The sequence below is a fragment of the Plectropomus leopardus genome, chromosome 11, assembly GCF_008729295.1.
Source record: "Plectropomus leopardus isolate mb chromosome 11, YSFRI_Pleo_2.0, whole genome shotgun sequence".
NCBI lineage: Eukaryota > Metazoa > Chordata > Actinopteri > Perciformes > Serranidae > Plectropomus > Plectropomus leopardus.
In genome coordinates, this window is record NC_056473.1 from 16,811,445 (window position 1) to 16,839,278 (window position 27,834).

The window sequence follows — 27,834 nt, forward strand, 5'->3', positions numbered from 1 at the left end:
GAGTCTTTTTATCTCTGGTGATGTTTTCATGGTTAATCAGTTTGTGTGATTATTTATCAACTTTTTGAGGCATCTTGATATGATCACATTGGTGTAGGGAAAGTTGATTGGTAGATGCATTGCACTGCTCTCTTGGAAGGTTATCTCTGGATGCAGAGAAGTCAGTCATTGAACGCTCAAAACCCAATTCTTGACAATGTGATCATCTGCATTTATTTTGTAAAATCAGGCTGTGTATTTCTATTTTCATGTTTACATTTCTTCTGAAATAACTGGATTGTGAAATGTGATAGTCTTAAATACTTTGCTACAATGCATACTTGCCAACCGTCCCTCTCCTGGTGTCCTCCTGGCTTCACATTTCTCCCGTATGTCTCCTGATTTAAAGACCCTCGACCATGCATGTAATCTTCTCGAGAGACCTTTGGGTCATGTCTGCCCCAATATACTTCTATAAGGTTGGAAGGAAAAGGGACATGGCAAATGCCTGACTGCATGCAGATAAATTATTTTGTTTATTTTAATCATGGATCATTATTTATATGAAAGAAGAGAGATATATCAGACTGAAAAAGGGTGTTTCAACCATTTTGCAAATCTTTGTGGTACAAATTAGAGTCTATGCACACAGTGACACAACCCAGAATAGTCCTCTTCTGAACTCAACATATTTCAGTGTGACATGTACTTTTCTGATCAGGCAGTTGGAGGGCTGCAATTTGGATGTTTTTTTGTCATTGAGCACATTGTAGACGAAAAGTTGAAAATCATTCATCATCTGACGACCTGCAGATAGGCCCTCTGGCTCTTAGAGTCTTTGGTGAACAGATGTGCAAAGCTTTGCCTGATGTAATGCTTAACAGTCAATGCACACGAGTCAGAAAGCTGCAAATTGATTACTCACAGAGCCTGTTGAGCTACTGTTTGCAGGATCAAAGCAAACAACCAAGGTGTCCCGCTGCAGCTTCGAACTGTTTAACAAGAGTCGCATTGTACCAGGTGACGATTGCTGAGATCACCTTTCTCTCCTGAAACCCCAAACAGTGATTGTCTGTCTCCACCTCTCAACAGCGACTGGTGCTATGAAAACTGTTGTTTTGATCAGTCAGGGTAAGAGTATACTCTTCCATTATTCAACATTCTTTCCTCTTGACTCACTTGATTACTGGGTCGATGTGAGGCATTACATCAGTTTTTTAGGAGGTACAGGAGCATCTCTGTGCCATATAATTACTATGCTTCCGTTTTCAGCTCTGCATAGTACTCTGCATAGCTTTGATATGTCTGCAAACAGTGTGATTTAAAAGTTGAAATTATGCTGACTTCAGTCTTTGGCAGCTGCAATAACTGTCCTCACTCAGGAATCCCTTTTTAGTCACCCCAACCCAAACACACAAAGCCATAAAATTGAACTCTCTGCAGGACTCATCAGAGACAAATGGCACAAAAATCTGCTGTTTCAAATTTGTTTGAATATGAACCTCCAAACACACAGACGCAGCGGGTCAAGTGCTGAATCGCGACAGCCAAAAGAGCTTTTATCTCAGTGAAACTGGGAAGCCGTTTTCTAATTCCTCTTTTATTGCTGACAGTCTTATATGTATCCTCTTGTCCTTGGCTGCCAGGTTAAGACACAAGCTGTAATGACAACAGACCATTGAGCAACTGCCCATCTGATGCTCGTGCTGTAAGCCAGAAGATGAATGATCTTATCATAGTACTGCTTAATAGATTTATGACTTGGATTTAGTAGCATATGGCAGGTAGACTCTTAGTTATCATGAGGTTCGGGTGAGATAAGCACGACCATAAATTCATAAACGCTTGTAGGAGGCATACTTAAACACACAGGAGGGTATTTTGGTCGTTTGCTCCACCAAACTTTGTGTTTCTGATGGAAAACTCCCAATAGGGACATGGATGAGGTTGAGAGCTCAGCGTAAGAGTATGTTTGAAGTTTTTAAGTGCTGGTTGTCAGCTCAGACGTGCCTCTTAACTCCAGTTTAAGCAGCAAGATATGATAAATGTTGTAATGATGAGTGGCTTACTCTTCGGCTGTCTCATGATGGATCAAATCTGCTGTTCTTTTTGTCTCTGCGGGGCCATTTCTGCCTTCAGGCTGCTCTCAGTTGCATGAATAGCATTAAACTGAAGATATAATTGCTACTTCTCACAATGAGACGTTGAGTATGACTACTGATTACTATGCTTTGGTACATTTTTTTTAATTATGCTACTTTCCAATGTACAGTTTGGAACATTTTTCTTATAATTTTGATTTAATCTGTATTTATAGAGGTAGAAGCACATAACAGTCGTTCCTATCAGAAACGGCCTCAATTGTTGATTTTGGAACAGGAACACTGAAATGAACAACTGCACTGAGTCTATTATTTTATTAACAAAGGTCACCCAATGATGAATTATCTCAGTGGATACACTTACGTTTTTGAGTATTTAAGCTGGGATAGGCAGTGTAATTTTGGCATAATTGTGGTTGGGGTTCATTGTTACTCTTTCATGTATATGCCCCAACCTAACCTGAACTGGTTTAGACGTTCTGTGCTGTGCTGTAGTCTCTGCACTGGGCTTTAACACAGAAGTCCAACGCCATAAATGTGTGGAAGCAAGCCAGGAAAAACAAACAGATGTACTGTGGCAAAAAGTTGTTTTCATTGTGCGATGTTTGCCGCTTGCTAACCTGTTTGGTAAGTGATGTAATAGGTCAACCAGAAGACGGACCAATAGAAACTAGCTTAACGGCAACATATCCCTACCTGCTGTTGTGGAGTCAGACATATTTCCATAAATAAACCGATTCTCCCCCAGTGCTTTTATACTAGGACCACGACAGTAGTCATGTGAAATTGCCTTATCAAGCTATATATATATATATATATATATAAAACTGTAGCTCCATTTAACTGTGCATGTAAGTGTACTGACTGTCTCCTCCACATAATCAGCAAAATTTCTCTTGCTGCGGTTACACAGGTTAGACCCAGCGAAGCAGAATTCGAGCTGTTAGAGCCAGGAAGCAGTCCACAGTGGCGTGAGCGAGTCGGAGGGACTGTTGGGTGGCTAACTAGCTAATTCTTGTCTCATTTGTCATCTGATGGAACAGAGCTGAGCAAATGTGCTGTGTGCACCTCTACAACAAAATCCGATTAAATAGATCAATTTATGGGAAACACTGGGTTACTGTATTAGGGGCATGCATATGGTCATCTAGTGGGAGGGGCTTAGGATAGAAAACAAAGAGCTTCAGGAGGAGGGTGTATTTAAAATACTGCTGTTTTTGCTTTTTCCAAAATTTCTGCCCACCCCAGCTTCAATACCCCAGTGTGATACTTTTTAACAGCATTAATACTGTACTAAAACCAGAGTCAAGTAACAATTAAGGGTGATTAACAGAATTGTTCTTAAATAAGGTATTTCAGTATTTCTCTCCACCTCTCATATCGAAAGCACTCTTTAAACCATTGATCCAGCCCCAGAATGTGCTGTTGCGTGATGGTATCGCTTTGAAAAAAGACAAGTTAGGTCATTTTGCTGGTTAATGTAGTGTGCAAAGCCATGACAGGGATTTGGAGTGTCTCCAACATGCCTGGCACCCAGTCCCTTAAGTCTATTGAGGGAGCAGGAACATTTGAGACTAAAAATAAAGATCATCCACGGGTCAAAATTATCATTGGATTACCATTGATTTGAGAAAACCCACCAAATGCTGATTGCTTTTAAATTGAATCTTCAGCCTGATTGATTATGGTGCGTGTAATATAATTCTAGCAGGGAGGCGCTTTTGACCGACAGTCATTTTAATTAGCCCGCCTGTTTTAATGAATAAGCTTTAAACAAGCAGCTATGGAGGCCCATTAATTTTAGGTTATTCTGTTAAGGAATTCCTAATAATTTCTGATTATGAAATAAAATGAAAATCCAGTTAGTGGACTTCTAAGATTTATTTGGCTTTGCCAGTCAGTTGTTTAGACACTTGATAAGAAAGGATTTAATTCTATTTGCACTTATGACAAACAGCACTGAGTTAAAGAAAGCACAGATGATCATGTAACAAAGGTTTTGCCTATAGCACCTTTCCAGGACAATAGCAGCATTATGGAGCATTAATGGCAAAATCCACTGCATGCATATGCAACTCTTAAACAACAAGGAGCTTATGGAGTCTGTAGTTATGTCTTAAATCTGTTATAGCCACAACTGGTGGCTTGATAGAGGTCTAGTGGAGTATTGAGTGTAAAATCTGTCTGTTTTATATATATTTTTATCTAAATGAATGCAGTTAAGGATAGTGGGCATCATATATAGAGAGCAGTGATACTCAGCTTGATTTGCGTAGGGGCCACTTTTGCAAAATGATAGTAGGCCAGGGGCCAATTAATAAAAATACCTTAATAGTATTTTGATCAGTAATTGCTGTTATTACTCCACATGTCCTTTACAACAGGAGACAGAGATCTTAAAATGTTTGCAGTATTTAGCTGTCAGGCAGTAGGTCCAAAATATTATATTCTACATGTATGAATTTGGACCTACTGCCTGACAGCTAAATACTGCAAACATTTTAAGATCTCTGTCTCCTGTTGTAAAGGACATGTGGAGTAATAACAGCAATTACTGATCAATCATTCATCACTTAAAGTGTCACTGATATTTCATGCATTCATTGTATATTTCCAGTGACAGATGATGAGATCTGCAGCGACCTCACAATAGATGGTATTATTACTGTGAATCTCTCAGTAATGCTGCTGATTCAATGCTGTGGATGTCACGTTTTTTAGCCGCACATGCCCGAGCGTGCTCATGCCATCATAAAAGTGGTATTTGTTCGTTTGAACTCTCCCCCTGCATGAGCCAGATGCACAGTGGAGTAGGCTTTAATAAGACGGGTAAACGTGGGGTCATCGTTATCATCATTGGCATTTATTTTTATGTCATGCAGAATTTGACCTTTTAATTTGTGACATTTTGTATGTATGTATACTAGACAAGACAGTCAGAACTTACATGATAAAATACAGTACATGAACAATTACCACTACTGGCAGCCAAAAACCGCATCAGTATGGTGGATTAAGCACTCAGATTGTTTTCCATTTCACTTCCGAACAGACAGACATGCAGTAGGTGCTGTATGAACAGGATACACGACTTGCTTTGCTTGGGGGCCACTTTTGTAAAATGACAGGAGACCAGGAGCCAGTCAGAGTTGAGTTTTCTAGGATTTTAGAATGTTTCTCAGATTTTCAGATTTTCTTGGATAGCTGGACCTCTATAGGATTTTTGGACATTTCTAGGATTTGGGGATTTTTCTTGGATTTTGGGACGTTTCTTGGATTTTAGGACACTAGGGTCTTTGGGGGGCATGGGGGTCATAAAAATACATAACATGAGGCAGTTTAAAAGTGTTTGGTAGTAGAGGCTGTAGATCAGAGAGAAATAAAACAGGATTTTTATAAAGTTTGTTTATATACTTAAAAAAATGAATCTTAAAATATAGACTGCTGTTTTCGTGTAATATAGTAAGAGTCTACCAGGTACAATTGTTGTTTATGTTTGTATCTGATTGCATATGATAAAGTGAAATCATCTGACAGATTTATGTCTGTGGCATGCCACACAAGAAGCTAATCCCTACTAAGGAAGGCTGAACACAAACATAAAAATTACAAAATTAGTGTAGAGGCACTGCTGCCCTCTCCGTGCTTTTTCACCACAGATGTAACAGATTTTATCCCACATGCCCGAGCCTGTCCATGCCATCACTAAGCTGGGCGCAGAACCCAGCAGCCTCTCAGCAGTGTACGGGAACCAACAAAAGAATGAAAATACTACAGTCCTGTCCTGTCCTGTCCTTTCCACTCGTCGAAAGCCTCCGTTTTGATAAAGAAGACTCTGTGTGTGTGTGTGTGTGTGTGTGTGTGTGTGTGTGTGTGTGTGTGTGTGTGTGTGTGTGTAATGAGAGTGAGATTAGATTTGCTGGGCTTTGGTAACTAGCGTCCATATCATAACACACACTTTCACACAGATCTTCACGTGTACATCTGCACGCAGGAACAAACACAGCAGAGACAGAAAAACTCTTGGTGGATCTTTGGAGCTTTGTCTGTCAGATCAACTGATACTAAATCTGTAAAATCCAAAGTAAAATCAAAAGTTGAAACAATTAGTAAATTTGTCTATTAATCCAGTGGCTTCCAACCAGTGGGTTGTGGACCAAAAGTTGGTTGCGGGTCCATTTTGAATTGGCCACAAGTGACATGTCAAGTTTATAAAAAACACACTTTATTTGTAAGTACAGTACATTTGTAGAACCAAGCTTTTATTTTGATATGCTGTTTCCTGCCGTAGAGTGAGTGAATAATGGACAGCTACTGAACAAAGACAGCAAACTAGCTAGATGACATGGCCAAACGCAAATATTTCACCAAATATATTCAACTGTGTGGACCTTGAACTAATGACAAAAGAAAAATCTAGCTAGACCATTTGGGAACCATTTTATTAGTCCATTGACTGAAAAAGATACATCAAAATGTCCTTCTCAAATTAGAATACTTGCCGATTTCCCTAATATAAAATAATATATATATTAAACTAAATATATACGCATTTTAACTATTGAATGAGTCAATAACATAAATGATAATAAATCAGATTATTCAATAATTTAAAAAATAGCAGCCAAAAAATGATAAATAATTCTCTGTGAATTTCAGGATTTAAAGAAGAATTTAAGCAACACATTTGAAAAAGAATTTAAAGGGACAGTTACCCCCCAAAATCAGACATGCATATTTTTCTCTTACCTGTAGTGCTGCTTCGAGTGTTGGTAATATTGACCGTAGAGATTTCTGCCCTCTCTCATACTTCCTTCTATGCAATGATGTAGGTAGGTTTGTAGGTATAGTTTATTAGAGAGAAAACACTTCCAGGAAACTGATCACAAATAGACTTTGTAAGATAATGGACATAGCTACTGTGACTCAGTGGTTTGCAGACTATTTTGAAGCCTCAAGTTTGGCCTTTGACCATCTTTGTTTTTTGAAGCCACAAGACACTGTGCAGTTGTCATGAATGGTAAAACTAGCCAGAGAGGTCAAAATTATTTTTTGTTCCAGGCTGTAAACATGTTTATTTTTGCTGAAAAGTTTGATATTTTTTATTTTGGGTTGAACTGAGGATATAAATAGTGCCTGGCAGCTTCAGTGCAACAGTCAGCCATATTAAGAAATGCAGACTGAGCTAATGTTTTTATATTCTAGCACCATGGAAAACAGTCTATGACCCGACATTCTCTGAGTGGCCATATGCCAATAATGTGTTCTCAGTGAGAGCTGGCAGCTGTGTCCCCTCCACCCCTCCACCCCTCAGGTGGGCGGCTGCGTCACCTGGCAGCCGTGTCCAGGCAGGTCCCTCGGCATGAGGAGACACTTGGTCAGAACCTGCAGCTGCACAGCACATCAAAAAAAAAACTTTCTCTAATGTAATGGTATGATGCAAAATGTTGCCCTAGAAATAACCTTAACTTGAAGCCAACCATGACAAGCCACAGGTTGATTTGTTCTACAATGGATAATTAATCTGATGGATTTTTTTCACTAATGATCACCTTACAGAATAACAGATTTCATGATTCTTTCATAGTAACAGATAAAACTGTCATGTATGGATTGCAGCAACTTTATTTCAACACTACCTGTCTACCTCAGTAGTATCAGCTAAATTTGAGTTATTTCACACCTGCAGGCATTTCCTGGATGATTTTCTACATGATTTCACACTCACTCGATGTCAGTGTTTAGTTTTGAACCTGCAGAGTTAATGATTAGCTCAGGAGTCTGGTTTCTTGTTTTGCTGGAAAGCTGGAAGTGTGTGTAAATCCTTTTGCATCAGCTTTTGTATGCACATCTTATCTTTGTTCCCTAGATAAAGAGTTTAGTAGTAAACATGCAAACCGCCAGTGCCTGCAAGATGTCTTCCATGAAGCAGAGTGGGAAACTACCACCAGTCGACATCAGCCAAATACGGTTAAATTTAGGCCACGGCTGATAAGATTTTTGGTACTAACTACCACTGTCTGATAAACACCTATTATCTGTTGTTTTTCCTTCTTTCCTTCTTTATTTTTGTTACTCATTCAACTTTTCAAATGCAATATTTTGCTGTTTGTTCCCATTTCATACATTGTGAAAAAAAAGAAAAAAAACAAAAATCAACTTTTATTTAACTTAAAAAAGTTAGTGTCCGAGCTACTGTAAAATTTGAATTTTAAGAAGAGTTTTGTAATCATTCAACCTTCTAAGCTTCTAACCTTCAATCTTCTAAGATGAAGTCAATTTCAAAATTTAAGGCAGGATGGACACTAGCTTTCTTAAGTCAAGACAGATTTATATTTGCAGTGTATCATTGTTTACTGAAAATCTGTGGAATTTTGAGTGTTAGTGGGACAAAACAAGCACTTTAATAATTTAAATTAGGCTTCTGGGAAGTGATTTTCCCCATTCTTTCCTCTATTTTCTGACTAAAGGATTCATCAGTCATCCAAAGAAAATTGATCAGTTGCAGCTTTAGGACAAACTTACAAACATAGCTGGTGAATTTCGAAATCTCTCCTTCGCTGTGGTTGGCTGATGGATATAATACTTTGTTTCCAATTACACAAAGTGCCTTGGTGATCATTGAGGCTGAGTAATGTAATTTTTCTTTCTTGAAACAAAAGTAAGGTAAATGAGATTCTTTCTCAGATATCCTGCTGACAGACTTGTCTGTGATTTGATTTCTTAAATGTTTTTCCTACCAGCACGGAGGCGTTTGCCAGCAGTGCCAGAAGCCATTCATGATGCACTTGTTTAGTGTCAAATATGGAGGAGCTTTGCTCCACTGAGCTTATGAGTCAAGGCCCCCGAGCTATTTCCTAATCAGCTGCATGCCTCCTACTCTTCTATTTCACCACATGGTGATATCCTGCTCTCTACTGAAATGAGGCGTGTGGATGCTTATCTGTCATCCCCCACGCTCTAAATGAAGGACCAAAAGCAATCTCCTTTTCTCCTGCTGCTGTCCCCACACAGCGGCCTCACCTCGACCCCAGATCATCGCTCTCATTTCCTTGGCTCTGGGTCCTCCAAGCTTTGTCATAAGGTCTCAGTCTGGCCCTTTGAAATGTTCATAATCACAAAGTTCACTAGAGCAGCAAATGGTCCCGTCAGGCCTGCGGCTACAGACGCTGGGGAGACAAATGAGATTTCACCTCATCTCCTTATTTTTAAAGCTTTTTAGTAAAAAGTACATGAAAAAAGCAAGGTTTAGGTTGTTTATTTACAGTCCGGTGATGACCTGGTGGACAAGAAACATGGACACGAACTTTTGGCAGGTTCATTTTGTAGAACTTAAAGGAAGACTTTTTTTGAAAACCATTTTATCATCTCGTCCCCACACATGTTCATCTGCTGCAGAGCCGTGTGCATACCTCTGCCCTTTTGGCAAAGGGAAAGCAGTCTATAGCCTATTTTAGCAGGTTTACCCGAGTTTGAACACCCGCATGCACAGGGTTTTTCGTGGGAAAGGGGTATTAGTCTCTGTCAGCCATTTCATCATGTTTCCTAAAAATAGGCAACAGATTACCAATCAAATAACCTACATTTTCTTATCCAAATAAAAGTGGACAGCATGTCATTCCAAGGGAAGGTCTCACCTCGATGACGCTAATCCCCCCCCACCCCCATTCAACCAGTGATCCCCACACAATGCAAACAGAGGATTGTGCCTGAATGTGTACTCAAGTAATGGAGGTGAAGAGGGAGAAAGCCCTCCTCCTCATCTCTCTGTCCGTACACTTGTATGGCTTTTAACACCCTGCTGCACTCCCAAACAAAGCACCACAAACAGAGAACCTATCTAGTCAATCCCTGGGACATTGCAGATATTGTCTCCCCAGGCTTTGATCTTATCCTCCTCATCAGTGATCCGGGCTTTAATCATAATGCTGGAGGAAGACAAGCTCACACCTGAGAGGGCTGAGTAGCTTTTCTCGAAACTGAGTGATGTGTTTTACGGTCAAAAGCAGCTGGACAATTTTGTTTTGGTTTAAAGCAGTGATACTCAACTTACCAAATCTAGCCCCCGATAGTGTACCAGTGGCCCCCTAGCCATTTTCTAATTCACAATAGAAATAAAATGATTCACAGTAGAATTGTTTTTGTACCTTTTGGTTTACTACATAAAGGTCCAGAGTACATAAAACAGCATCAAAGTGTCTTAAAAATAACATCAAACGTGTAATCCCAAAAATGCTGTCAACAAATTGTTAGGTTTACAGGTTTCTGACTAAATTACTGGGTTTTTTTTTGGTTTTTTTTTTTGATGGGGCGGGGGGACGGGCACTTGATTACCAGTTTGCCTTTAGGTCAAGAAACCATTGTTATAGTTAGGTTGCATCACACCTTCCAGTACATTTTTCAAAGTAAAACATGGAACCGAGCCCTCATCATGAAATCAGGATCCTGAGCTCTTCCAGTCCTCAGCATTACAAATTCTGGCTTCAGGCCTGGTGGCTCAGTATGTGAGCTCAAGCAGATGCAGCAAAATTATTCAGAGCCCGATCCCCTGAAGATCTTTGATGTATGCATACAAAGTGTGTGAGAGGGAGGTTGAGCAACACTGCAAAGCCAGATGCCAACTTCCAGGAGTTTTACAAGTGTGAAAGCACAGTGGTGCATTGTTGCACTTGTGGTCTGCTCTCCAAGGACAGAGGTGATGTTTGCTTCGTCATGCAGCGTAGAGACTCGAATGGCCACCACCTGCAAGCTGTCACGACATGCAGTGAAAGACTTTATGGTGACTTCATAAAGATCTCCTTCTATAAAAACCACAGTCTGTTTTCTGAAGTTTTTTGATGAGGTTTTGGCTGTTTGTGCGTCTGTGGGGTTTCACTGTTATTTTTAGCTCTCTTGGTTTCCATGCAAAACTGCTGGAGTATTACATTTGCTTTTCTGTGTCACTTGGTGAAAAGGGAAAAATGTGAAGGGCCATGCCACTGAGCAATAAAAAGTACATTCCCTGTGAAGAACATTTGCTTCCATGCTGCTATATTTCAGATCCCTCTCTTGCACTGCCACTGATGCTCTGCAGTGATATTTGTTTTGTTTTCTTCATCTGGCTCTGATCTGAGATCTACGAGTACGAGTTTCTGCCAGTGCAGCGTCTGCCAGTGATCTCATCTTGTCCAAGGACGTGCTGAGATGAGGAGGCCTGAGTGTTCAGACCTTATGTTGACCCTTAGTTGATAAGCTGTCTCACTGCTGAAGCGCAGGCCAGTGCTGTTTACAACCTGAGGTTATCTGGCTGCTCCTCAACGGCTGCCGTTGGGCTGCAGCTCTCCAGCTGCTGTTTCCCTGCCTTACCTCATGTATGAGCTAGGCCCCCGCAGTTCAATATGTCTTCAAGATGGAGAATTGCCCCTCTAATCTGAAAAAAATGAAAAGCAAAGCGAAAGCCACTTATAGTCATGATGGCAATATGCTTTAAATGGTCGGCCTGAGGAGCTGTTTTCGGCAATTTCTGCACGCAGTGAAATCTTCACTGTGAAGATCCTGCCAAGTGTCTGTACCGGTGGGTGGATTTGATTATTCCAGACTGCTAGGAAGCAGGAATTCTGGGGGAAAAAAAATAAGCTGAATAAAGTTGAAAAATCTCAGTTTTATATTAACATTTGTGTTTCAAACCAAATATAGTCTTCCTCGACATAAAGCGACAGTTATTTAGATATTTTCATTGAAGCAGTTACTGCTGTGCACAACAAAACAGCTGTACTTTTTAACCTCCCTCTGACTTTAGTAATCAATGGGAGAGGGTAATGCTAATGAAGTCATGCAAGTAGATGACTGGTGCTAACTCTCCAAAGCAGCCTCAACACTAAATCACCCCCCCACCGCCACCGCCTTTACGTTCATGTGTTTCTATAATTAAGAGCACATGTAGAAGAAGCAGCTGCTTCAGTAAATACGATGGATCGCTCCACTGAGCTGCCAGGCTGCAGATTGATCTGACCTCAGAAAGACATTAATGCTCTAAAATAATGTCCTGAGCGAGTAATATGCAGGCTGAAAAAGCAAACCAAGATGTGGCTGCTCATTTCCACCCAGAAAATTACCCAGTGTCATAACTCCTTTAGTTATAGAGCAGTCAGAAAGGATTTAGACAGGATGTTTTACATCCAAATTCATCCATGTTATGCTTGTAGCTCTTTTTACCCTTGGGGACTATATATAAAAAACACTGCACTACCTACACCATTCATCCAATGTGAATGTAAACTTTCTTAAATTAAAGGTTTGGGTTCACTCAAATTAACATAAACATGCAGTCTTTTGTACATGTGGTGGTATCTAGTCATGAAAGTAGTTTTATTCGTCCAGGTTTTGAGATTTTGATCTCCACCCAACACAGTGGAGGTGAATGGAGTTTTATCTGTTGAGCTCATGCATTTAAAAAAAAAAAACCCTGACATGTGTTGCTTTGGTTTGACTCGGCACATCTGCCTGAACAGCAAGGATTTGCATCTCACTACAACAGGGCACTTGAAGGTGTGTCTTTAAGCGATGATGAGCTTGTGCTTTGAACCAACTCCAAAGACAGTCCATCTCGGGACAACTTGATTAGCTTAAACCGGTAATGTAAATGTAAATTAGTGCAGCATGGTTTGACTTTGCATGGCCAAACATGCCAAAGAAAAGCCCTTAAAGCTTACAGTCTTGTCTCCTTTACAGTAAGAGCAGCTGGTAATATCCATCATGAGAGTCCCTGCCACAGCATCCTCACAGCAGATGTCACAGTTATCGATGTGACCTCAGTATTTAAACAAATAAAAGTCACTGAGAAACGTGTGAGTCTGGTGGGAATGTTTTACCGTATGTTTCATGCGGAAAATGCAAACCAAGCATGACAAGCCTGGGTTTATATGGTGTAATGTATCTCATATGTTAGGGGCTTTTATGAAACACCTAGGATAACAGCGTGCATGGATGTACTCTAATATAAATCATCAATGAAAAAAAGACTTCATGCAAATACCACAGAAATCAGCCCTTTAAAAAAATAATTTTAGGAACTTTTCTATGTGAAAGATGATTTCTCTTAATATCTCACCCCTATCTTGAAGTGTAAGAATGTATTAAGGAGTTGACCTTTCTAATCCTCTTTGATCTACAGACAGTAACTTTAGCTACTGTGTCAGTCTGACCGAAATGTGGGTCTGCAACACAACTCTGGAAAGCTCATCTGAAGAATGTACTGCTCCCATGAAGTAGAAGCGAAATTACAAAAGTTCCCAGAAAGAGAAATAGTGTCTTTTGGCCTCTGATCACCAAACTCAGCAGTCCATCATTCTTCCCTCATGTTTTGAATCGCATAAATCCCAGATCTCAGAGAAGAAGAGAAGAAAAATATGTTGATACATGCAGAAAAAGAAGCTGCTGTGTCAAGCAGGGATGAAAAATCATCTCTAACTGTGTTCTCAGAGATGATATTTTAGTCTCTTATTGGAGGCAGAGGAGACAGAGGATGCAGGGTCATCACTCACCCCGCCAGGTTTCATACAGTTGGGGTGATTTAGTGGCATTGAGGGGCTGGAAGCTGCATTGTTCCTGTGTGGGAGAAGCCTGGAAAACACACACAAACAGATTTTTAACTGTTAGAATAGACTGCTTGTGTGTGTGTGTAGGTGTGTGTGTGTGTGTGTGTGTGTGTGTGTGTGTGTGTGTGTGTGTGTGTGTGTGTGTGTGTGTGTGCGCTCGCACATGCAGGGAGGTAAAGGAAATAGAAAAAAGAGAGGAAGGTGTTTAGTCAAGAGAAGAATTGAAGGGAGGTCGGGAGAGTAGGTGGGTGAGGGGGCAAAATTTAACTCAGGACAGTCTGGAGGAAAGGGAGAGAGACACAGAGGCTTTCAGATGATATTTTCATGAAGCAACAAGATCTTACTTTAAGCATCTGCCAGTAGTGTGTGAGAGTTCTGGCAGTGCACAGGAAGGAATTTGTTTTACATGTTAGATTTGTAAAGGTAAGCTATTTTGGGTGGTTGTAGTTTGTGGGCAGTGCATCACTGTGCGCAACAAATAAAGACAAAATTAGACCATAGTTCTTTCTCACGTCTTCCCTGGGAAAGACTTTACCAACACAGGCTTTAAAATGCTAGAATAAGCATGCGAATTCCTTAATGCAAATTGCATGTTGTGAGCGTGAATAATGTACAAACCACATTCCCTCACGGGAAATAGGAACAAAATCCCATCACAGACACCATCATTTTTCCCCTGTTATTTCTTTTCCACCAACGTGGAGCTAGTTACGCTCCGGTCCCCGCACCAAATTTTGAGCCCATCAGAGTATTTTGACTTTAAAAGAAGTTAGTCAAGAACCCCAGAGTTGGTTCTCAGCTAAAACCAAACCTAAAGTGTGAACTTTGACAACATTAATGGACATGTCATATTCTACAGGTTGGAAACAGAGGATGGAGAAGTCAACAAAAGAAATGTTATGTGGCCTCATAAGTAGTTGGTTCATGTTGAATAAAAACAAATATCTCTTATAACAGAACAGAAGTTCGCAGAGTATCTGTGATCTGACATCTTGATATTAATGTGTATTTCTGTTGTGCATTACACAACGCCCTCCACTGATGACACAGCCTTGATTACAATGGCTCTTATTGTAACTGGTGGAAACATGAGCTGGTTTCATAGATAGCATCATGGTTCCAGGAGTCCTAAATGAAACCGGTTTAAGAACGAGAGCTAATTTGGAGGTAAAAGGGTTTGTGTGGTAAGGTCAGATAATGGTTAAGGACGGGCTACATGAATCTCTTTGGTAAAAATAGTCAAGAAATTAAGAATTGCAGTTTTATAAAGTTAGGGGACTCATGATGGAAATGCCCCAAATGAGAATTTGAGTTTCCTAGGATAGTGCCTTACTCTGCCTCTGATTTGCTTATCCTGACATTCTTAGCCTAAACCTAACCAATCCCACTCCTAAACCTAACCAATCCAACCAATGAAGACAACAAGTACCAGTCACAAGCCAGTCATAGTGAAGGTAAGGCAGGTCATTCCCTTGCTGTCCTAGGATCTGCAAATTTGCATCCCAAATACAATTTTTGGGGCTTGTGATCAGTGATAATTACCCGCAAACAAGTGCAGCTGCAGCTCTGACTCTACTCATCAAAAAGAAAAGCATTTTTTTTTACAAATGACCTATTTTTATATGAGGGCCTTCTTTATTTTGGTGAAATACTTCTTTAAGTTCAGAGCATAGACTTTTCAGTAGTTGCTACTTGCAGCTCCAGATGCAGGCAAATGACAGATGTGGGATTTTACATGAAGGATGTCCTTTGGAAACCAGTGATTTTAGAAACCTCCAGCTTGCTGCATCACTGCACAGAGACAACCACAACGAGTGACACCATGATGGCTGTCATTTCCAGATCAGACTCTATTTTGGACATATTCATAAATTCCTAAATATCACTGTAAAATGTGTCCTAACCTACATAGAAAAAAGAGTGCAAGTTTTGTTCTTTAGCACTATCACATCACCATAGGGTCTTCAAACATCCTGGTGTCACAAAATCAAAACATGTCCCTCTTTTAGCTGAATTTCTCTACTACCATACATTTTCTATGTTGTTTCAAGTATCTGAAAAAAATGGAGAATTCAAATTTACCATAATCTTCACATATTATTCTCTTTGTCTCCTGTTGGACCTGTTTATGTGTGAGGCCATTTTTCTGCCCACCTTAGGGCCCCATTATAAACAAAGTCTTAGTCCTGCCTGGCGTCTGGGGGCCCACTTGAGGGCGAGGCCAGCTGCACTGTGAGCGCCACGGTCTGTCCTCGCCTTATTGTCTGCTTCTCTCACTCCCTTAACTGTCCCTAACACCCTGACAGTCCCCTGCACCCACACACACACATTAACACATGACTCCATGCACTTGGTGTGACTAGCCACCTGTGTGCTCAGACACACACACACACACTTCACGGTCATTACAGTGACTTAGAGTCAGGTTGCAGAGTAACGTGCACCCTGAGTCCAGGTGTACTGTAATGTGTGTTCCAACATTACTGCAACAATGCACACACACACGCACACAGGTCTATTTGTGCACTCCACATTCCTTTGCATTTCACTTTCTCTGAAAAATGCATTTCCACACACCCTGACGACAACCAAACCTCTCTGCTGTCTGGAGCGCACAATTGCACATGCAATGCGGAGGTCAAAGGTCTGTTATTCCAGTGAGCGAGCCAGCTGAGCGTCCAGCAATGAGACAGACTTTGTGCATGTGTGCAAGCCCGCTAACTTGGGCTAAGCCTCTGCAACACTTCGTGTATTTTTGTACATTAGCAAGAACGCCTTTACACTATTTTTGCACGGCAGTGACAGTGTTTGTATGCAAACCCTCTCCTGCCAGTAACCCAGTCCATGGTTTATAATTCAGGCATTAGTGTGTCTATTCACACAGGACCCAGGGGCCACAGTGAGAGTATGAAAACGACATTAGACCACGCAGATCATCTTTCACCCCCTTTTTGACTCTTCTGAGCACTGCTGCAGGGTTTAGGAGCCCCACGACACCGAAACCCTATCGCCACAGCGTTGTTTTAGGGACAATGGATGCTGGTTGAGTATAGAGCAAAGGTGTACAATATTTCACGTACTTGCCCCACGGTGCCTGTTCTATGGCTGAAAGACACGTTCACAAAATGGGCTGAAAGATGTAGAACATCAGATGCTCTTGTCAGTACTGTAAATCTTCCAACAGATGAATGTTAGAGAAAGGTGTAAAAATTGGTTTAAAGGTTGGTATTTTCCTACAAAACACTGTATAGACTCATATTAAAGTAACTCCTCTCAATCATCACTGATCACCCAAAAGGAAAGTGGTGTATTTTCTGCCTCTGCCTGTAACTTCTTGTTTGCGCCTATTTTGCTGTGTTCAGGGCAGCATACATCCAGGAGGAAGCTCCAAAAATCACAGACACAGCACCAAAATATGCAAATACAAAAAGCTGATGAGTTCTTTCACTCTTGATTATGCTTCTTTTTCAAAAAGTAATCAACAATTCCTGCATAGTTTACCTTTAGACCTCAAATGGAATCAGTATTGATAGACATTTGATGGATAGCCTGCTAGTAAGAGATCTGCGGACCAGCAGTGGCACAAGCAACGGACCTCAGAGAGTTGTGGATTTTACTTTTGTTTTTTTCCTACATAGTGAAGGTTTTTTGATGAAGCCAATACTAGCAAAGCCAAGAACATGTGGCATTGATGACTTGCAGGTGAAAAGAAGTTTTGCCATCAAAACTGGACTGCATTTTATTATCACTGACAAGAATAGACAATAAAGACAATAAAAACACTTAAAAAGTTACTTATTTGCTTGCAGCTACAAAGAAAATAATTCTTTTTTCAAACAATGTGTACCCCTACCTCCCTACGGCCCTCTAACACTTGTGGCTCATACTTGGAATTGGAGGCTGCTGTCAGTGTTTTAAAACCAACATTACAAGGTTTGAGGAGCAATAAAAGAAATTAAGTTTTCCCTGCAATGGCTAGGTATCAGTTCTCAATACCTTATGAAGGTACAGAGTGAGATAACCCAGTACCAGTTAGTACTGAAACTGCATTTGATAATTTTTGTACCCAGAAATGGAATAAACATTGCAAGATTTGTTTGGTTTAATGCGTTGTGTGAATAGCTCTCTACCGCAGCAGTGCTAACACATAAAATCTGTAGTGTGGTGAAGTTAAGCGCAGTGTGTTTGACATAGTTAGCAGTTCAACTTGCTTTGATGCCACCAAAGTGTTTATAAGTATAGCTACACTAAATGCCTGTGTGGTGTCTAGGGGTGTTTTACACACCTGAATGCTTCATGAAGTACTCTAATGGTATCAGTATCACTTTAAGGGTACTGATATTGGTACTGGTATCATGAGTTTTTTAAACAATACTTGGCGCTATTCCTTGGTTTTTACTAGATTTGTGTGTGTGTGTGTGTGTGTGTGTGTGTGTGTGTGTGTGTGTGTGTGTGTGTGTGTGTGTTTCTAATAAGCTAGAAAATGTATTATGAAAATATTGTATTCCTGTGCGTCACAGGCCTCTGTTAACTGTTCAAGTCTTTAGTTGTTAATAGAGGTTGTCAAAAATAACTTTGTTAAATAACAATATGTGTTTAAATTTATTTTCTTTATCTAACTTTGTGTAAGACTTTACTTTCTGGAGGAACCTGTTTGCTTCCATGTCAGTGAGACGTCCTCTTGAACTCTCTCTCCTCCGTGCCAAGAAACAGCCATGGATAACAGCGGCTGAGCTTCAAACAAAGACTGTCAAAACACCCCTTCCACTGTCCAATTTCATTGCCTTGATCCTTGGGAATACCTCAGCAGAGGCAGAGGTATGCCTCCAAGACCTTTTCCAGTTCTCCCTCCCATCGTCCTGCTCCCTTTCAACAAACATCCCAAAGTCCTGTTTGTTTGCTCTGAAAATAATCAGCCCAGTGCTTGATTATTGAGCCGCATGGCATAATCTCCACAGTGATGACGTCTCTATCTGTTGTAGTTTTTGAGAAGTGGGAAGAGTTTTGTCAGATTTCTTAAACTTAATCTGTTCTGAAAGTTCAATGTTACAAAGTATAATTTTTTACTTCAGATTCTCCTGCCTTTGACTTTATCATCCCCTCATCTCCTACTACGTGTCCATATCTTTATCCAATTTCAAATCAATTTCAGTCACAAAGTGTCACTTCTTATCCGGTTTTCTGCTCTCCTTAACACCAAGTAATTCAGTGCAGATCAGCTGGCCGCACCACCTCACAGCTGTGTATTTGGCATAAAGATATCCAACCTTTAAGCCAGCTTTCAATATCCTCCACATTTTCCCTTGATTTTACTTCTCCATTGTCTAACTTACTGCTGCCTGGCCTGAAGGACACTTAATTTAACCAAGGTTTGCTGCGTGTCAGTTGGCCAGGTCTCTTTGCTTTTCTTCAGCTTTCCACTTTGTGCGGTCCCGATCGTCTCAGCTGTGTACTGTCACCAAGAAAGAAACTTTCCTGATTTATTGTGCTACCATTGTTCCCCTCAACCTCAAAGTCTGCCTTTGAGATCTACACTAAACAAATGATACAGCACAAAGACTACAAAACGTGACGAAAATAATGGCCTTATGACCCAGGCAGGGCTTTAGATAGAGGCAGAAAGAGATCATGAGTCTGTAAGTGATAAAATAAGACTTCTGTGGATGCAACAAAATCAGTTTTAGCTTTTAGTTGGAATTAAAGGACAAAACTGAGGTCACAAACATCTCTGTGCGGAAAGTTTCCAGCTGAAACTGTGTGGATTTTTGGCACTGTGAGGCACTTTGAATGAAGCCGTCCACAGGTCTTAATAATCTTTCACCTGTACTCCCCCCCCACCTTCCTTTGACTCCACTGAAGAGGTCATCATCCACTGAAGCTGAGAAAACAACAGAAAGCTCAGGCCTGGTCAGGCAGCCAGGTCAAGGACCTTAAGAGCCACAAGAGGCCCGCCACCCTCTGGGTCATTAATAATTAATGAAACCTGAGGCAGGGACAGGAGGCCATGACTAAACACAAAAAGAGCCAGGGCAGCGAGAGAGCAGTAAGAGGAGGGGGCACTGATAGAGAAAGGCCCTAAATCCAGCCCTGGCTACAGTCCGTGCTTTTACTGTATGCTCCAAAGGCTCCAGACACAACAATCTGCACAACCCAGTGACATTTGCACACAGAGTGGAGCTGAAGCAACAGACTCTGGTTCGCAACTCAAGTGAGGAATGAAAGAGACAAAAAAGTGGGGTTGCCCAATTGGATAGGAAAGAAGCAGATTGTGGAATGAAAAACAGCATGAAAGTCTTCTCACTGTTTTCCATGAAAATTTCTGTTTAACAAAGCATGTATTTGCCCTAGAGGTAACATCACGCCGAGACCTCCATTACGAGCACGGCCTGATGAAAGCAGAGCTAAAGGGGGGCTTAGGAGGTTTGGTTCTTAACCCTCCCCCATTGCGCCATATATGAAAGCAGATTCAACATGATATTATATAACGAGTAGTCTTTAGAAGAGCAAGTGTTTGGATGAGGTGATCTAATCTTACTAACGATTTCCAGAAAATATGGTTTGCAGTGCATTATCTATATAAGTTCACGACTTTGAAGGGGATTTTATTCAGTATTAAATATGACTACACAGATGTCGCTGACTTTTCTTGGCTTGTCATATGTAATATCAATATCATGCCTGTAGTCTCAATAAAAAAATACACAATCTTGACTGTGCTCTTTATTGTATATTTTGTTATTCTTGGAGCTCACTGCTGGGATTTTTATGCCTTCACACCAGCAATCGATGTGGCGGAGGCATTTTGTTTTTGAGTAGTGTGTCCGATTCTCATGAACACATTATCTCAAGAATGTCTTAAGGGAATATCTTCAAATTTGGCACAAATATTCACTGAGTAGATTTGATGTTTCAAGAACACCTTGTGGGAATTTCCTTGGACTCAAAGATTAACTTTGGTGGTCGAAGGTCACTGCGAGCTTACGAAACATGTTTTTGGCCATAACTTAAGAATTTATTTATGACAAAATTTTACATGAATGTCTAATAGGATAACATGATGAATTGCTGACATTTTGTATCCAAAAGGTCAAAGGTCAACTTCACTGTGACATCATAATGTTCTGCAGAAAACACTGTCAAAACTGTGCTGATTGTATAGATCATCTATGCTGCGTGGGGGAAGAAGTATGAGAAGTGTCCATGTTTTACAGTATTTAGCTCTTTTGCAATTGTAAATTGTCATGGCTACATATCTGGACAGACATGGATGTGAAATTCAACTACAACTTAAATGGTTAGGCCAGACAACCATAAGATGGTAATTCTAGTTTTCTAACTGATGCCTGTGTTTTTTTGTTTTTTTCACAGACTTCATCTGATGACTGTGACCTACATGAGGGAATTCATGAAGGGAAAGAGAGCAAATATCGCCTGCAGGTGACCCAATTTGTCCAAAGGCTGGAGTACTGGCACAAAGAGTTGACGAACACCTTGGTTACCTCCATAACAGTGGTGCCAGTCCATGGCCGTGCAGTGGCATACCTTGGCTCTGCCGACGGTCGCCACATACAGGTAACGAAACCATGTTGCTCTGTTTTACAATGAATGTCCTTAAAAAGACTGTCAGGAACCTAATTTGCATGGAAAATACTAGCAGTTAGGCATAAACAGAAAGCCCCAGGCGACAGTGGCCAGTTTGGTTTCCCTCTCTCATTGCTCATGTAAATTTGGCAGGATGTTGGTATGTGAGCAGTGAAAGCGCCCTGCTAGAGACACAGCACAGCTCCAGGTGCCTTTGCTGGAGGCAGGTTGGGCGAAACTCTGACCAAGCTCCGGGATCTTTTCTGTTTGCACAATTTGCTTACCTTTAACCTGTGCTCAGTGAGCCTCCTAAAAGCCAACGTTCCAGTCTGCCATCTGAGCAAACACAGTCCATTTTGCCTATCATTGTACAAACCAACAGTAGATTTCACCCACCTGATAGTTGTCAGCTGCTTTTAACGTCTCATAGCTGACCTGCCAATACTGCTTTGGGGGTTTTTAATCATATGTTAAGGTTTTAGTCATGGCATAACTTACAAGAACAAGACCTGTGACCTCACAAACAAAACTGACGACAGACATTGGACTATCCCATGCTACTTTGTAACATGGACAAAATAATAAAAACACTTAAAGGAGAACTTTGCCGATCTTTAACCAGTATTGTATTATAACAGTGTGTGTAGTGTGTTTAAATGTCTATGTTTAACCAGATCTGCTGGCTCTCACTCTTGCTTGAACTACAGATTGCCTATGTCTCACCTAAAACGTTTTCAGACACATATTTCAGCTTACCCTTTAACTCTAATGTGAGACTGCCTGTCACCTGCCAGCCGCCATACTTTTTTCAGACAGGTAGCTCACATAATGTCACCTACTTGCGAGAGCGTTTATTGGTCGGGTGCAGTGCAGTGCATTCTGGGAATTGTAGATTTTCAACCTCTCAAGCAAAAGCAAATGTCGCAGCCCTTTATCTCTGCTTACTCTTGTCATACAGCATCAATTTCAAAAGTATTTGTGTCTTTCTACTGCATAGACAGCCCAATGAAAAGACCATCGTTTCAGCAGTAAAACACCTCTTTGAAAAACCACACACAAAGACATTAACCTTCTTTCTTTCCTCCACTTCCCTTCCTTACTCCATCAAGGTTATGTGCATTTCTCATGGAGAAAAGCATCATTTAGCACTGCCCTTGATTGCAAGTTATCTTTAATTGTAGTACTGTCATTAAAAACACATTTGGAAAAACTTTTAATATTTTTTTTGCCAAGAGTAGAGATTTTAAGAGTGTATGTTCTTAGTGGCCAGTGTTCTTTTTAGCAGGGTTTTGGCTTCCAGATTAGCACTCATTTTTGTAATATTCAGGTCAAAAGATGTCTAGGATCAAAATCGGTTCAAGCATGTTCAAATATTAAAAATGTGAAACAATGGTTGTATGTTTAATTTAAGATGTCTAATGAAAGCCTTCATCCTTTTAACTTTGTAGCTGGGTTTTAGATTGAGACACACAAATCGGTTTCAAGTAAGAATACATTTTCATGACTTTCCAGATGAAGATCTGGCATTTGTAATCATTTTTTAGCTTTTATGCTAGTGCACCTGCAGTTCAAATGTGGATTTTGACTGTTGGAGGTCCGCTTTGTTTTGTTTTGAGGAGTAACACAAGTGCTGATTACCAGAGGAAAATATAGCATCTTGGCATCTGATTTAATTAACTCAGTATGACCAGTCTGTGTAGATGCATGTCAGACTATGACTCACTGCAGTCACTTTCCCTCCCTTTTCATGTGGTGTTTCAACTATTTTGTCCATCCATACTAACTGTACACATGCATGCAATGGTCACAGCTGCAGAGTAAAGTGCAGCAAGTGATGCTGTAATGGTTCATCGTCCAGTACAGGGCTAAAACAAAGCTGAATTACCTCACGTGTTTTTGAAACACAAGAATTAAAAGACACGCATGGAAAAAAAAAAACATGGAAAAAAGGCCCGACAGCTGCATGGAAAGGGAGGGGGTAGAGATGGTGGTAGTGGGTTGCGAGGGGGCTTACAAGCCAAACGGCACGTTAATGGTGAACGGCGGGCTTCACTGACACGTTCCCTCGCACGGCATTTCTACTCACTGAGTGTCCCGTGCAGCTGTTGCTGTGTGTTTCTCTACCAGCGTCTTCCCCCTCCCTTCCAGGCCGTCCTTCAGTTTTTTCTTTTTTGTTGTTTTTGTGGTTTGCTCAATTGAGAAGTTCACTGTTTAAGCTGAAGGGTTTTAGAATGTCTGAGGAGGAGAGCAGCTGTCCTGCACCACAAAACGCTAAATTTTACGAATTATATTCTGTACATCACTGAGAGGGAAGAGAGAGAGAGATTTGTGACAGAATGAACTGAGCACTGATATTTTTTTAACTTGTATTAGATTTGTAAATTTTGGTAAAAATATTTCAAATGTTAATAACATTATTCTGATTGACGCAGTATAGACTTAGCAATACAGGTTTCTGTCTGATCGTGCAAAACAGACACAAACTGAATTGATTTGATTCGGGTTAATTGCCATAGAGAAAGAGAGAGGGCAAATACAGGGGGTGGAGAAAGAGGCATCAAAAGCAAAAAGTAGAGAAGAAAGAGATAAAAAGTAAGTAAGATGTTTTAAAAATGGCTTTCTAAGAAACCTAAACCCAGAATGCAAAAGAAATTTAATGAGCAAGAGGAAAAGTACTAATTAGAAGGCATGATGAAAGGTACTATCTAGAACCTAGAGGTTGAAACCTGAACAGGAAACGACATCCTCCCTCTCCTTCCTGGAGCTTTACATTTTCAAACTGACCAGTACAACTACAGTCTTTGCAACTTCAGTCTTATTTTTATAGCTCTGGCTATCATTTCTAAAGGTAGTAATTGTATTGCATTCACCAAAATCCAGTCATTTGTAAGTTCTTGTTATGTGGCAACATGATCAGACAATTGTACAGATTTTTTAAAATTAACAACGGAAAATAATTGAAAATACTAGTATTTCAATTAATTCCACTAAGGGTATATGTAAACCTTCAAATCTCCGAAACATTTCTTATCATGATGAGCGGTACATCTGGGTGATGCTGTTGAATGTGCATTTGCATTTTGGCTGTGTTTCCATTCACATCCCTTAAAATGATGGAGAAATGCTTTCATATAATACTCATATTGTACACAACTCTCTCAGTTGCTGTAGCTGACTGGAAACCAATAGCTCACCTATTGGAATAGGTAGAGTGAATGGCAAATGTAAAAAGGCTATGTCCTCGCTGCAGCAGATTCAGGTTCAGGTTCAACCTTGGCCCTTTGCTGTATTTCATCCCCTCTTTTTCCCACTTTCACACTGAAGCTTTTCCTGTAAAATAACCTTGTTCAAAGGTACCCAGGTGTGATCACAAGGTGTCATTCACTTTCTCGGCTCTGATTCTCCAATGTGTGTATTTGACCTGATGACCCTCCGGCCGCCTGCTTTCACCCAAAGAAAAGCTACTATAAGAATCTATGAGAGGTGTTTCGTCTTTGCTCTGGCAGCTCATTTCATTGTTAGTACGATAAAAAGAACCTGTCAACTTTTCATGCATTTCCTGGTCGCTCCCAACGGACGGGACAAGAGGGAACATGGAGTTTAGGCAGTGAAAGAAAAAGAGCGTTGTCCCCCCAATGGACTCCTTTCTGGCTCAGGAAGTGTTTCCCTCGGCTTCAGTTGGGCCACTGTGGGAATAACACAGTGGTCGTGTTTATAGGCCAAACTTCCCCCCGCCTGCTTAATACAATAAGCTGTAATTTACACCGCTATTACCTCTAGAGAGATGCCTGTTGTATGGCTGCAGCCCCAGCGGAAAGCCACCCATTATACTTGCTGTTACAAAGCTAACGTTGATCATGAGGCTCAAACAGTGGGAGGAATGATGTTGGAAAACAAGGCATTTGTGAGGTTGAGGCCAGGGCGAGTAGTGTACCAGCCAACCTAGAAAATCACATTTTAAATTTATATTGAGTGTGTAAGTATTTACTGGAATCACATACACATACCGTAACTCCCAGCCCAGCAGTGTCTCATCAGTGCTTTGCTTTTGGAGGATCCATCCATGCTGACATGGCACAAAGGTTGTGTCTGCTGGTGGACTGTATCTGTTTCTCTGTGTGTGTGTGTGTGTGTTTGTGTGTGTGTGTGTGTGTGTGTGTGTGTGTGTGTGTGTGTGTGTGTGTGTGTGTGTGTGTGTGTGCATGTGTGCGTGCATGCGTGCGTGTGTGCGTGCGTGCGTGTGCATGCGTGTTATATGGGAATGGTATAATTTAGGAGGCTTCATGTAACTGGAGCAACCACACACCCCATTAGAGACCCTGCTCTGCTCAGTTTGCTCCCGGGCTTGTAATTGCAGTGTAACCGCAAGTGATAAATGCTGTTCCAGGTGTGTTGACTGCATGTGTGTGTATAATTGCAAGAGAGCCAATGAGAACAGTGTGTTCATCCATCTGTGTATGGCATGTGTGCTTATAACTCCTGACGTGAGAGTCATTTGAAGTGTTTTCTTGCAACTTCTGCATGAGTGCGATAATCTGCAGACACGAAGTGTGATTGTGATTGTGTATGTATTTGTGTATGTATTCAAACATGTGTGTGCATGCTTGAATGTGTGTGTGTGTGTGTGTGTGTGTGTGTGTGTGGGTGTGTGTGTGAGTGCGAGAACGCGTATAGTTAAAAAAATTTTTTCTTTCGCGCGAGAGTCTTCATCAAACATGTCAGAGGTAACAATATCCTGATTTCTTGTGTTACCTGTATTTTATTTTGAAATACACCACCAAACCAGTTTCTTATCTCTCTCATAGCCCCTTTAGTTACAATTTGGAAGTCTCTTTCACAGGTGAGCTCCTCAAATTGTAATAAGTTGAACTAAGGATTGTTGCTCATAAGCAAACAGTGATGTATTTCAAAATAAAATACAGTTAACACAAGACATCAGGATTTTGTGTCTGCAGGCAGATTACATTTGTAAAGGCTCAAGCTTACTGATTGCCAGACTACTTTTATAGCTGTCAAATGTTGCTAATTGCATGCAATCAATTCAATATATTGTGTCTTTGTCTCAAATTTTCATTAAAGGAATTGTTAACCCCAAAACAATATCAATTATATGTAATACCGTCGTCTCCAGGCTTTTTGATGGTACCTGAACAAGTTTTCTGTCTAATGGTAGTACGGAGAGCTAAAAAAATGCACTGGCTAATCTAAGCAAAGCATTATCGGATTCTCCTCCTGTGAAGGATTTCATTTAGTGTCAGAAAGTTTTTTACACCTTTTTTGCTGTGTTTCATTCAGCCTTAGTCCAAGTCATTTTGGAATAATATTCTTTCATTTTTTTGTTGCTCTGAACTTAATTTGATAGAAACATTTTCTGGGACCAGAGAGAGCCAAAGGTGGTGAATACTATGAACAATTTATATTGTTTTTTAGGTGACCTACTCCTTTAAGCTAGGCTTAACCATTCCCAAACTAATATATTTACTAAACACACAGAGCTCAGACCAGTATTGTTTTTTTCATCTCACTGTTCAGAAAGATGACCAAAAAAGTTTAAATGTGTTTACTTGACTTTTTGTACCCATTGTAAGAGACAGAAATTATATTAGAAAAATAACAAAAAAAACCCACTTTTGGGTCATTGTTTTGGTGATGTACACCTCGAAATTATTGGGACATTAGAAAAATTAGTTACAAAATAAATAAAAGTTCAGATGTTATAAAGTTTTGATTTCTAAGCTGTTGCCGAAATTCCTGTTAGAGGATGCATAATCAGGGTTGCTTCTAAAGCCAGTCTAGACCCTTTAACAGGCCAGACATCTTTATTTGCCAAACATTTTTAACTTATTGAAGGCTTAAATTAATAATGGTTGCATTCCAATTCAGAGCACTTGGGTAAGTGGCCTAATATTGTATATGCAGTCTTGCTGGCATGGTGCAGTGAAACATTGTGATGAAATTACTTATATTCAGCTCTGCGTTAAGCCACACTTCCATGAAGGCGGCACTGAGGGAAAATGACACACTTTGGATCATATTCCTTCAACCAACTCCCAGTCAGGTGTGCTGGAGCAGTGCCAAAAAACTTGTTGATGTCTTCCAGCTTAAATCCTCGAGGCTTCGTTTGTCCTCAGGCGATGCTACGGTTCTATTGTTGTGTATTCCAGACTCCATATAATCTTTCCTCTATATTTAATTCATGGTGCGTATCAGTGTACAATGTTTTGAAACATTTCAAATAAACACAGTAACAATGGTAAAGCAGTGCTGACGAGGAAACAAAATCCCACCTCCTAACCAGGCGTCCTCAGCTGACCTGTGTTACCTGTGTGCTGGTTACCTTAAAAAATAGGGGAACTTTTCAAACACCAAAATCTTGCAATAAGGTTACCTTATGGCTTCAAGTACCTCTATTTTATTTCATACTGTATCTTTGGCAGCAGATGTACCCTGTCATCTTTTTTTATAGGGAAGATGGACCGGTTTGCCTAAAATAATACACAGATCTGATTGGCTGAGTAGCATAGAGTGAAATTAAAGGGATGGTTCTCCTTTTTTTTTTTTTTTTTGGTGCTGTATGGGGTACTTATCCATTAACA

At 40.5% G+C, this 27,834-nt stretch overlaps 1 protein-coding gene across 2 annotated transcripts in view; it reads left to right on the forward strand.

Moving 5' to 3' along the window:
• The window catches only part of met (MET proto-oncogene, receptor tyrosine kinase), an 80,565-nt gene that overhangs the window by 7,849 nt on the left and 44,882 nt on the right, over positions 1-27,834 (forward strand). For both annotated transcript variants that reach the window (XM_042496085.1, XM_042496086.1), the window contains exon 3: positions 21,026-21,229. In XM_042496085.1, coding sequence (XP_042352019.1) covers positions 21,026-21,229 — 204 coding nt within the window. The remainder of the gene's footprint in view (positions 1-21,025; positions 21,230-27,834) is intronic.